Source organism: Trichosurus vulpecula, chromosome 5, assembly GCF_011100635.1.
Source record: "Trichosurus vulpecula isolate mTriVul1 chromosome 5, mTriVul1.pri, whole genome shotgun sequence".
Lineage (NCBI taxonomy): Eukaryota > Metazoa > Chordata > Mammalia > Diprotodontia > Phalangeridae > Trichosurus > Trichosurus vulpecula.
Window position 1 is genome coordinate 150,353,105 of NC_050577.1, and position 13,360 is coordinate 150,366,464.

Below are 13,360 nucleotides of genomic sequence, written 5' to 3' on the forward strand. Positions count from 1 at the left end.
CATCCCAGGTTTGGGGGGAAAGGATGTTTTCTACCACCTGATCTTACTTTACCACCTTAGGAAGTACCTTTGATCCAAAGTTAGTTAAATCTGATTAATGTCAATAGATAGCTGAGGTAGAGGGTTTTGAGTACTAGAAACCTAGCCCCTTAGAACTTGCTCTAGAACCCAAATTGGGAGTAGTAGTCACCCCATTCAGAGGCCCAATTTGCCAGTGGCAGTAGGAATTGGGAGGAGTGTGCCTCAAAGAAGGTGCCATATTTTCTTCTTTTAAGTGAACAAATCATCTGCCAGTACAAAAGAAAAAAAGTAATGCCTTCATAGGCTATATTTAATGAAGCTTGGGATCCAGGACAAAGTGATAGTCCCTTAGAATTCTTCCCCTTTTCAGACTTCAGCTAAAGTATTATATTCAATTTTGTGCACTACATTTTAGGAAGGATGTTGACAAGCTAGACAGTAAGAGCTGAGAGCACTTAGGATATTTGAGACAGTGATATATGGGGATGGTTAAAGGAAGGAGAATGTTTAGCCTTGAGAAGAGATGATTTAGGGAGCACATGATCGATATAATCAACTATTGGATGAGGGATTAGACTTATTTCACCTGGTCTCTTAGGTTAAAACTAGGTGTAGTAAATGGGTGAAATTTACAGAGGGATAAATTTAATATCAATGTAAAAAAGAAACTTCTTGGCATTACAACTCCACCAAAATATCATGAACGATTTCAAAATGAATTCATCTTTAATGGAAGTGCTTAAGATACTGGATGACAATGTCGGTGATTTTGTTGGAGGGATTCCTGTACAAATCCTGAATTGGACTAGGTTACCACAGAATTCCCTACTGATTCTGTGGTCCTATAATCCTGTCTTGCTTCTGTTGCTTTTTATACCATATGATATGCTCACATTTTCACCAGAACAGCTTGGTATTTATTTTAAGCAGTGGATTATAAAAGGTAGAATTTAACAAATAATTAAAACTGTGCAAGGTGGGCTTCTTTTACAGCTGCATTGCTAGATAATTGTCTTTTGAATATAATTCTTCCCTCTCCTATTTATCACATGTATCCCAGCCTTTGCTAATAGAAAACAGAATGCTGCTGTTTGGTCTTTTATCAAGATGCCAGTTTTGGTGATTGTTGACTAGCTGATTTTGAACTGAGTTCCACAGACATAAAATAAATGAGTATGATTAAAATTTGGAGCCCCTGAGCCCTACGAATGTAAAAGCTGTCAACAGATGCCATTCACAGAAACATCAGCTATTCCAGCAGATGGGTGAAAATCAAACATAAATTGTACTATTTTGATTTTTTGCTTCATTTGTTTTTAATATAGTGCAAAGAAATCCCTGCCATGGCAGTTAAAAATAAACTACTGACAAAGGCTTTGCTATCATTTATTTTCCATGCATATTTGGGAATTCCAAATCGATCTTTGCAATTCTAATACTAATGCAATACTAACACAATCTGATTGAACAATGCAATAGAAGCAAAGTCTTGTAATGATGAAGTATCTACTTTTACTTTCATACTTCTAAGTTTGATCAAAAAAGCTTCATCAAACATTGGAAATGTGGCTAAAAGCCTTTGTTTATTTCTCCAAATAAAGAGTATTATTATTTCAATAGCAAAAAAAAATTGCTTCTCTTCTTAAATTAAAAATGCCATGTAATGTTGTGTATACCATTTGATGAAACAATTATGATATGAAGTAAATTTATTGGAAATGTTAATATCGATTATTCTCCAATAGTTAGATTTGGTTCTCCAGCAGTATATAATGTGCTGATTTTATTTTGCAAGGTGGTGGAAGAAAAACAGTTTAGTCTCCATTGGGAAATCTATGAAATTAACTATCTGCAGTTTATTGCTTTTAAATCACTCCTTAAGACAGAGATTTCTATTTATCTTTAACAGATCATAGACAATTTCAACACAAACCCCTAAATAATTGAAAGACAAAAAAATGAGATGTGATCTATCCATCAAAAATATTGATAAGAAAGGATGACATATCATCTCATTGGTTTCTAATTCTAACATCTATTACTCTTCACAGGGTCAGGTTCATGCCGCTTTAGTTATTCAGATCCCAGCATTGTTGTGTCCTATACCAAGAATAACACTGCAGATTGGATTCAGCTAGAGAAAATTAGGTTTGTTATAACTTCAAGTATCTGCATGCACTCTAACACAGCAGACATTTTTCCCAATTCCCAGTTTTCTTTCCTTATGACTAAATTTATTCTTTGTGGATTTAAAAATATGTTTTGTCTAATGGTCATATGTACATAGATAAATTTACATATTTACCTTTCTGATTTAAAGAGTATAAAGTTATTGCATTACTTCCCATTCTGGACACTCTGTTGTCAATAGGGCTTAAATCCAAGTATTCACAGTTGTGATGATTTATACAGAGCCATCCAAACTCTTACTTCTATCCTTCTGATTCTGGAATTCAGACTGAAACATTGATCAGAAGGTAGGAAAGTGATTTTGTATTCTCTCTCTTACCATCAGACAGCTGTAATGGCAGAATATGACTTACATTTGGAGGATAAAGCACTGAAAATCCACTATAAAATGAGATAGTTACCCATCTGTCTAAATGGGTACAGAAGCCTGTGGGCTTGGGTATAAACTGGATGACCTCCTGAAGTCCCTTCTGGACTATCTTTCTTTGACAGCAGCCACTGGGCCCTCAGTGGCTAAATGAAATATTACTTTTTTCCATTTTTTCCAACCACTTTTAACAAGAAATGAGGTAGGATGCTTTAGGCAGAGAAAATTGGTTCTTTCCTATTAAAATTGGTTTGGCAAAATTAAATAGCATGTAAGATTTCAGTCTGAGTTTGACTGGTTTAATTTTTTCTCCATGTCCTAAATAATAGAAAGTACAATTAAAATTCAAATAGGATGTCCAAGATTTTTTAAAATCTAATTTTTTGCTGTTATTCCAGTTCTAACCAGAATAATGCAAACAAAACATTTCTTATACATTTGGTGATTGATTCCATTAATAATATGGTATTTACTTTACCACAATTGCCATACTGAATGAGCTGTGATTTATGTCATCAAGGTAGAATAAATATCAGTTTCTTAATGTAAGCTACTACTCTTTAGCAGTAAACACATTTGTCCAAAGTTTCCAGTGGCATTTCCATCCAATGGGTGTTCACCAGTCTTTATTCTAGCCAAGAGCTAGAAAGGAGTGAGTGTAATTCATGGATTTTAATATTGTGTTTCCCTTTATGACAGGATAAAATAAAAATTAATGTGCTCCTAGCACAAGCTGAGCTGTGACACTCTGACCATATATATTTTAGTGTTAATCTTTGTTATTCTTTTTTGTTTCTAGTAGGTATAAAAAATGCACATGTGCTAATTACTCTTATATATATATATATATATATATATATATATATATATATATATATATACACACCTTTAACTGAAAAAATGTCAGTCCAAAAATACTTATCAATTAAGCAAAGAATTGTGCTTGTATTATCACAAATTATTTTTCTTTCTTAATGTTATATGTTGCAATTAAGTTAAATTGTGGCTATACATAAAAATCTTAGTTTTAATGTTATATTTATAGTTATGATGTTAAACAGAAAACAAGGTATTTTTCTTTCTATAGTACTGTATCTTTACTATTAATTACAATATTCAAGATCAGCTGCTATTACTGAACAGAATTTTGGGTTTCTAAGTCATATCTCAAACTGCAATATTTATTAAAACAAACTTTTATTATACTCTTTGTCTGAACTAGACAACTATTTTATTTATTACTTTAAATGAAAATGTCCCTTTTTATCTGTTTTAATTCCTTTTGGATGACAGAAAAAAATGTAACCACCATGAAATATTTTTAAAACAAAGCACCCATTGATTTTTATAAATGTAAGATAAACCATCTATAACCATCACTGACACTTTTACCAATATATATGCTTCATTGAAGAGTGAAAAATATGAGTCTGCCCTAGTCTTTTTCATGGTTGATTTATAGCAAGGCAAAAGTACTACTAGTTTGCATTTTAGCACCACTTTTAATCTTGACTAAGACCATAATTTTAAGTATGGCAGGTTACTACTTTAGGAGAATAAAATATTCAAAGGATATTTTATTATATGGAAGAAAGTCCTGTTTTTTTAATAGAAGCAACATAAACTTATGTTAAATTATACACGGTTTAAAATTGGTTTAGATAAAAATTACAAATTAGGTTTAACTTTTTATTAAAATTCTGATATTTTAAACAGATAGAGGAAGTTACATGATTCCCCAAGGTGGAGAATATTATTTAAAGTATGACAGAAGTTGAATACATGATGAAATCTCTTGTGCTTGTTTTCAAAATAAAATTAGAAATCAATGAAATAACTTTTCAGTGTGTGCTTTAACTTCTTTTTTCTCACATCAAATTAAAACAGTAAATATTAACCAAGCACTTATTCAGAACAAAACATTGTATAAGATATGCTAATATGGTTGACATTCACATCCTCTTTGACTGTTACAGAATTTGAGTACATACACTTTTCCTCACATCTGTACTCATTTCTTGGGATATTCACAATTTGTAACAACTTATGTTGAGAATTGATCAAATGCAGGCATGTTGTCTGTATTACCATTAGCAATAATTATAGTAATGAGTTAAACTCATATAGTTCTTTACAGTTAGTTGCAAAGCATTTTATATTATCTAATATTGACCATCCTTGATGACTAAAGGGAATAATATGTTGATGTGACCAAATGTCCTTGAGGTGTCTCATTCACTAATTTACCATATTTTGCAGAGCTCCATCAAATATCAGCACAATCATCCATATCCTTTACCTTCCTGAAGATGCCAAAGGAGAGAACATTCAGTTTCAATGGAAACAGGAATACATTCATGCAGGGGATGTGTATGAAGCCTGCTGGGCTTTAGACAATATTTTGATCATCAATTCAGCTCACAGACAAATTATCTTAGAAGACAATCTGGATCCAGTGGACACTGGCAATTGGCTTTTCTTCCCAGGGGCTACAGTTAAGGTTTGTTTGTTTTTCTTTTTCCTAAAGAAGTAATTTTCCAAATTGAGAAAAGCTAATTCTCCTCCCCCACAACCACCATTATCATGGAGAAGAAAAATTATTCTTCTTTACTTCAACTTATCCTTTACTATAAGGATAGAGAAGTTATTAACTATTAATTTTAACTTCACAAAATATGGGTATAAATACATATTCTTACATGGAAAAACATTATTCACTTATATTTTAAGTAAAATCTCTTTATATCTAAAGTAACTGTGGAGTAAAAATCTCAAGGAGATGTAATGTCCCTTTACAGTAACAGGAGAGCACAAAATTTCCAAATGAATCAGATCCTCTGTGTATGCAAGTGTGTTTTGCCACGTAATATTTTGAACCCAATTTTTCTTCATTTTCATCTACAGAATCAGAATTTGATAAGCAAGTAAACCATTCTTCCTCCAGGTACAATTTTGTAGTAAAGCAGATTTAATGAGACCATGAAAAAAAATGACATAGAGCTCTCAATTTTCTCAGGGTTATTGGGTCTCCTCTTTTCTGAAAACTATGTACCTATGCAACTTTGGGAACAAAAATCTAGGACCTTGTGACTATAGCTAGAAACAGGGTTTGTAAGATGGAGCTAAGGAATGTGAGGCACAGAGTTACATTTGAAAGTTCCAAGAAGAAACTCCTAAATTGAACAAAAGGAATTACAGTATAAATGGAGGTTCAACCTAGTGCTTCCATTACAAAAATAACTTGTTTAAACAATTGAAAACCTTTTCCTTGTTAGCACACCAAAATCTTGGCCCCTTTAGAAAATGATTCTCTGGATTCTTTCTATGTTAATACTAAAAAGTACCCTTGATTCTTGAATTACTTGTCACAGTCACATTGCTACTTGACAAAAGAGGGTTTCTGGTGTTACTTTTCATCATTGGCAAATAGACAAATAAGCAGAGGAAACACATGTAGTCCCCAGGGGTCTTGGATTTGCATGCTTTTCCCATAATGACATGCCGATCATTTGGTCTCAGTACTCAGAAGTACTCCTTGCGGCAAAAAATATATGTTTTTTGCCTCATTTTACAAGCTATTATACTAATCCAATTAGATACTCTGTTCTTTAATGCATGCACTTGCAAACAGTACATGATAAAAATGCATCAAGTGTGGTTTTTCTTCAGTAATGATATTTAAATTAAATTGCAACTTTGTAGATTAGACTTTGGAATATTATATGCATTTTCCAACTTATCATTTTCATGGCTGTAAGTTTAACAAGTTAACCCTAGTTTACAAAGCAAAATAGGCTTGCAATAAAGATGACTAAAATGCCAGCCTTCAACTTGGCTGACTGGCAAGAATTTTTCTTAAAATCTAATGCTACCATTTAAAAATGCCTATAACTTGTTCTCTGTCAAACCCCCTGACTTAAATCCCACCACTGCCACTTGCCTCTTTATCATCCTCATGATCCAGTGTGCAACACTTAACTTTTGCAGACATCAGTGTCTTTGTCTCTAAAATGATAGTATTGGACTAGATGAATTCTGGGGACTAGAGGGGCTTCTTAATCTAAATTTGAAGTCATTATCCTAAATTATTTCTCATTTAAGATCATTTAACTAACTCTATACTTTGTGGGAAAATTGCATTGGAAAGGGGTTTCCATACCTGTGAGTTCCTTATACCAACAAAATCACAGTCCAGTTTATAACCTTTTCCCTGACTCACTGGCTAGAGAAGTTTTTCTCTTCTGATTGATTTTGAGTTTTTTCTAGGAAAATCATATTTTATACCCTATGTAATTTATTTAGTAAAGACATCCTTTATGTGATGGCAAAAAATAATCTAATGTGATATCTGTTTTTTTTATCTTTATTTCTGACCACCCAAGGAGTCCTTTCCTTTGTGAATTGGCAGTAAAAATCACTTCTTCGAACAATTTATTCCATGTTATTATAAGAACTGTCATTTAAAAGATTCTTGGTTTCTTTTAATTTTTAAAAATCTGCTTCTAGTCTCATAAAATTTACATGTTCCTTCTTTGGGACAGCTAATGCGATATCAGTCACTTTCCTTAATCTCAAACTGTAATAGCAAGTTTTTTTTAATTTTGCAAATGTAATTATCTACCTGTTTATTACTGTTTATCCTATTTATTGATTCATTCATGTTTTGTTTAAGGATGGAAGACTTTGAAATCCTTTCGTCATAAATTTTTATTGTCATATTTGTTTTTTTCACCATATGAAGTTAACAAGTACATGTTAATCACTACAAGAATTACAAAAGGAAGATATATAATGTGGTTACTGTGGAAAGAGACCTGTGTCCTACTTATGGTTCTGCCACAGACCAGCCCCTGGAAATCACTTCCCCGCCATGGGCCTCTGGTACCTCATCTGTAGAATGAAAGGGTGGCCTTCTAATCTCTAAGTTTCTTCCAGCCCTAGCAGTTGAGAATTCAATGATTCTAATGAAATGATATCAAATCAAATAGAAACAGAAGCCATTAAACCATATGTAAAATCCTTTTGGATAGCATATTGACTCAGAAAAACACATATTAACATTTTATTTGTGTTAGAAAATGAGTTATTTTGCTAAGCATTTCCCAGTTATATTTTAATCTGCTTCAGGCTGCACTCAGGTGTTACAGGTTGCATTCTGGTTTGTATTTGACAACTCAGTGCTTGGAGATAGGAGGCCATTACCTTGAGGAACCTAGAATCTAGCTAGAAGAATGACAAGTTCTATAAGATGTGGAAGTCATAAACATAAAGGTAATAGAAAACAAGATGATGAATAAAAGAGTAAACAGAAAATAAGTAGAGAACCCATGCCCGTGTTTGTAGGAGTATACTTCTAAATAGGAGAAAGTAGAAGATTTCTAGGGAGTTCTATACTTGACTTAGAGCTTATGCCAAATCATCTCAAAAGCTGCTCATGACTCAAAGATTCTATAGACCCATAAAAAGTAGACAGAAAACAAACTGTAAAAAAATATGATTTACTTCAATATTATCTCAGCTTCAATTTTGTGGGGACTCCTTCTACCAAACATACATGGCAGTCCCTCTGCAATTTGATAGATGATCTTTGAGAATTGCTGTGGTTAAAAGAAATCATCATTCTCTGGTCAACTTAGCTAGGCTGATCCTCAGACAATATATATGCAGTCTGCCACTTGGCCAGTACTTAGTGAATTTGCACAGCACCAAAATGATCCTGCAGTCAAATATATAAAAACTTGTTCTACTGTACCCAAGTCCTTCTCTTCCAGATGGAAGTTAAGAGGTTAAGTATTAACTTCTGCTTAAGCTAAGAAAATGTTTTTCCTTAGCTGTTAAATAACCTTATTGTAATGATGATAGTTAATAGTCACTATTATTGACATGAGTGATTTTAAATTAACTGCTATCCATAAAATTAGGGCCATGTGTAAGTTGCCTGGCTGTAAAGTTTTAATATGAAAACTTTAAGGAAAAAAGTCAAATAACAAAGCATAAAAGGAAAGTAGAAGAATGCATACACACACACATCTTGTTAAATGTTTGTTGTTCTCTAGATATTCAGCTGATCTTATGTTGATTTTTTTTACACACTGTAACAACAATATTGCTAACAGCTGTTGTGGGGGTGAAAGACAAACAACACCAGCACAGAGAAGGGCTGCCAACACAGGTTCTTTGATCTGCTTTTCTAAGGAAAGCAACTTTAAGGGGTTAACAATCTCACTTTAATCAAACATACATATACCATTCACTTAGTTCAGGAGGGAAAGCCAGCACCCTGAACTTCAGAGCAAATACAAACAGAAATCACAAACAGATCAACAGACACTGTTATCTGCCTGATCAAATCATGACATAGTTACCATAGAGAAGCACCAACATCTGGGTTTTCAAAGCCGGGGGACTGCTTCAACAGCTACCCAGAGTCTCATCACCAACACTCTTCCAATGAGTGTGCCCCTAAAGGCAAAACACTAACCTCTGAGTTTATATATACTTCTCGGGGTCAAAGAGCATCATAACTATGCAACCTAAACTAATGTGACTTAGGCCTTCTAAATGCTTACTCAGGGTCAGAGGGAGTCACAACCATGGGACTCAAACCCATGTGAACTAGGGCTTCCCTTGGCATAAGCACATCATCAAAGACTCCCCATTCAATCAAAGATTTCTTAGTGCTGAGAAGCACTCCAAAACAAAGACAACAAAAAGTCCACTTTGCTTGCCATTACATTTGAAAGGCAAGACTCATCAAAGGTACTTGATTACCTCAGTATTCCAAAAGAGAAAACAGTAAAAAAAAAAAAAAGTCCCACCCTAATTACTATAACACACCCCCAAATGGCAGAAGACCAAATTGAATAATTATTTTAAGGGGTTTATGTGACCATTTATATCTACCCACTCTATGTAATTAGAGAAAGACATTATCTTATGTCTATTTAGTAATTAATATGAAATATATTGATTACATGTATATTAGCAGCCAGTGAGAGCTTATAGGACACTGTGTTTCTTTGTGCTTTTTATTTAGGAGAGTGGGCATATGATCTGAGTAAGAATGCCCTGGAAATAATAAATCCTCCTTCCCTTTCCTTTCATCCAGTCTTATTTATCTGGTTGTTTTTTGGTCTTTTTTAAAGTATAAAGAGTATCTATATAGACTTCTTTCAAGCCTCCTCCCCCATATAACTATAGGTCTTCTTTAGCATCTTCTTGGGAGGTAAAATCCAATGTCCACTTTCATTATAATACTTTTATTTAACAGTTCAAAATTTAACTCCTATCACTGTGTATGTCTTTCTCATGAAGTACTAAACAGCTGTTAGCACAACATGGAAAACAGTGCAGTTGCAACCCAGAGAGGAACAGGATGGAAAAGATGCCAGGTTATGGCAGGAAGTTAATCAGTGTTCCCAGTCTAGCAATAGCTATAATCAGCCAGCATATTTAGTTTTCAGAGAGCAATTTGCATTCCTGATATTAATTGTGAGCCTAATCTTCTTGATCCTGCCAATGAATATATGTTTGCTTGGGAATGGAAAAGACCTGGTTAGTACCCTAAGGAGACCACCAATCTTCAAAGGTCTGGAAATTTCTCAGGTGTTTTCTGTTTGTGTTGTGACCCATCTCAACTCCTTTATCTGAGAATATAAAGCAAAAATTTTCTTGCTTAAAGACCTCAACTATTTAATACTTCATTTACCTCAATTTTGTTGAAACATTTGAGAGAAGGTGCCAAAACATTAACATGCACTTTCCTAAAAGCAGTCTGAAATCTTAGAGAATCCCTAATTTCAAGTAAAGAAATTGTCAAAAACAAGTCAAGAAGATTTAGTTAGCCTTTATTCTGTCATGTACCAGAGTTAAGTATAAATGAGAAGAAAGTACCAGGACACCCAAAATACAACCCAGAGATCAATGACTTGTAAGTGAACCCTTAGTGCTTTGCCTCCCTCTTTCTCTTCTTTTAATGATACCTTGTGTGAAACAGATGGTAGCAGTCTTAAAATGGATCAGCTGTCAACAATGAACTACATACTTATCGAACACATGCTTCAATTTCCAAATTTGTTTCATCCTTGGTGATAGCACAAATTTTTCTCTCCAGGGTGGGTCCATCACCCAACATTCCTGAGATACAGAGAATCTATGGATAGATAGGTGATAGATGTACACACGTAGACTTGAAGAAAGGAGAAAGAACAAAATGGAAAAAGAGAAAGGGAGAGGAAGGAGACAGACTTGATCACCATTAACAATTTTTTATCTACCCTGCTACTCCATTTATACCTAGCTCTCAGAGGTATAAATCATTGACTTCTGTCAGCTCTGGAATTGACCCACAGATTAAATGCAGATCACTGGGAGAGAGATGCTGTACTACATTTTTAAAAGGATTCTTCCCTGTTTTGATTGCTGTTTCTGCATCTACTAGTCCTTCTACCTTCTCGTCCCATATTATTACATAAACACTAAATTAAAAAAAACTGATGCATAAATGGGTTTTTCACTCTGCTCATGCATATTAATTTACCTCCAGATATAGATTAAAAGTACAAACTGGACATCCTGTGATAAACATGTAGCTTTTAGAATGAGCAGTGCTATATGTATACATCATTTAACAGAAACTCTTTGAACATAATTCTGAATTCAGGAATTAAATAAATGAGTCACAATTTTTTTAAGAAATAAGACTTCCTGAATTTATAGAATTTGAAAGTTTCTTGTCTTCATCTTTTCTCGGGTCCTATTGTCAGCTACAACAACTGGATGACCCTTTCCTTATGCATTACGCCTGACTATCCAACAATAATCAGTCTTTTTGTCCCGATCCAACAAACATCAAAGCCCTTAGTTTAAAAATTAAAAAAAAATCAGTTATAGTTTACTTACTGGTACAGTGGATAGAGTGCTAGGCCTGGAGTAAGGAAGACTCTTCTTCCTGAGTTCAAATCTGGCCTTTTTAATATGCAAAAATTTATGTTCCCAAACCATCTTCTGCCTCTCAGTGTATCTACTATGTTTTTAGGGGAAATTAATGAGAAAATAGGATTTACTAAAAAGAAATGAGCTTCAAAACAAACTTTGCTGAACACATCTCTTCTTTCCTCCCTCTATACTGCTTCACTTGGTGATTTCATCAACTTCCATGGATTTAATTACCATCTCTGCACTGGTGATTCTCAAATCCTGCCCCAATATCTCTGCTGACCTCCAAACTCACATCTCCAGCTGCCTTTCAGACATCTTGAACTGGATGTCCAGTACACATCTTACATTCAATATGTCAAAGCAGAACTCATCTCCTGTAAATCTCCCTGTGTTCTACCTTCTCTGTTACTGTAAAGGGCAACACCATTCTCCCAGTCCTTCAGGCTTACAACCTGAATCATCTGGGATTCTTCACTATCTCTCAACCCTGTCCATTTCACCTATGTAACATCTTTCCAATATGTCCCCTTTCTTTTCTCTATCACTTCCACCATTCTGGTATATGCCTTCATTAGCTCTGCCTGCCTCAAGTCTTTCCCCACTCCTGTCCATTCTCCATTCAGCCACTAATATGATTTTCCTAAAGCACAGGTCCAGTCACTTTGCCCTCCTACTCAATTCTCTGTTTGGCATTCAAAGACCTTCATAACCTAATCCCCTCCTACCTTTCTAGTCTCCTTACACCTTACTCCCAATACATACTTTTCTATCCAGTGACACTTGTCTCCTGGCTTTTCCACAAACAAGTCCCTTGTCTCTCAGCTCTGGGATATCCCCTCTGGCTGTCCACCATGGTGGGAATACCCTCCCTCCTCCACTCAGATTACTGACCTCCTTGGCTTCCTTTAAGTCCCAACTAAAATCTTACCTTCTACACGTAACCATCCCCAACCCCTCTTCATTCCAGTGCCTTCACTCTGTTAATTATTTCCAATTTATACTCTATACAGCGTGCTCTGCATATATGTCTTTGCATGCTGTCTCTCCCATTATTTTGTTAGCTCCTTGAGGACAGGGTCTGTCTTTTGCCTCTTTTTGTATCCTGGCAGTGCTTAGCACAGTGCCTGGTACATAGTAGGTGCTTAATAAATGCTTACTGATTGATTGATTGATTTAAATGAAGGCTATATCTTGTAACAGTATTCTTCATAACTTATTAATATCTCTCTATTATCCACTTTTCCCTAAATCAATTCTAATAGAAAGCAATTGTCTTGTCACATCCACTGCCTAGCTCTCCCAAATGGCAAAAATGAGCTCAGCTTCTACTAGGCACTCAGAGACAGAGAACTTCTAACAGGAGAGGCTGAGATCTCTTGTATCGATAAGGTGATACTAGCTTTGCTGGATCCAAAAGCTAGAGTTCCCTACTGGGGAGAGCCCAGTTTCAGAATTTCCTTCACACCTTCCAAATTACCATGGTCACCTAGTGGTGAAATGTAAAAATAATGGCTTTAGGGTATTCCAATATGTGAAAGGGAAGGAAAAGAAGAGCAAAGTTCAAATGTTTTTTAAATATGTAATCAAAGAGAAGCATCTGAGGAGAAATGAGAGGAAGGAAGGAACACTGATGCCAGGGGAAATGTCTGAGCTAGAAGAATATTGAAAGTATTCCCAAGGAAAATGGAGCTACTTATAGGGAATCCCACCTATTAACCCTGCTTGTGTACTAGTGTGAGCACTAGATTTAGGATTAACAGTGACAGGGAATTGCATCTTGAGAAAATTCCTTCTCCTAATTCAGGTCAGCTCCTTCATTGTACTTATCATCTTAGAGTGTTG

General features: G+C 34.8%; 1 protein-coding gene across 2 annotated transcripts in view; it reads left to right on the plus strand.

Moving 5' to 3' along the window:
- Window positions 1-13,360, plus strand: part of RELN (reelin) — a 560,642-nt gene that overhangs the window by 292,703 nt on the left and 254,579 nt on the right. For both annotated transcript variants that reach the window (XM_036762107.1, XM_036762108.1), the window contains exons 9-10: window positions 2,073-2,169; window positions 4,838-5,078. In XM_036762107.1, the coding sequence (XP_036618002.1) occupies window positions 2,073-2,169; window positions 4,838-5,078 (338 nt within the window). The remainder of the gene's footprint in view (window positions 1-2,072; window positions 2,170-4,837; window positions 5,079-13,360) is intronic.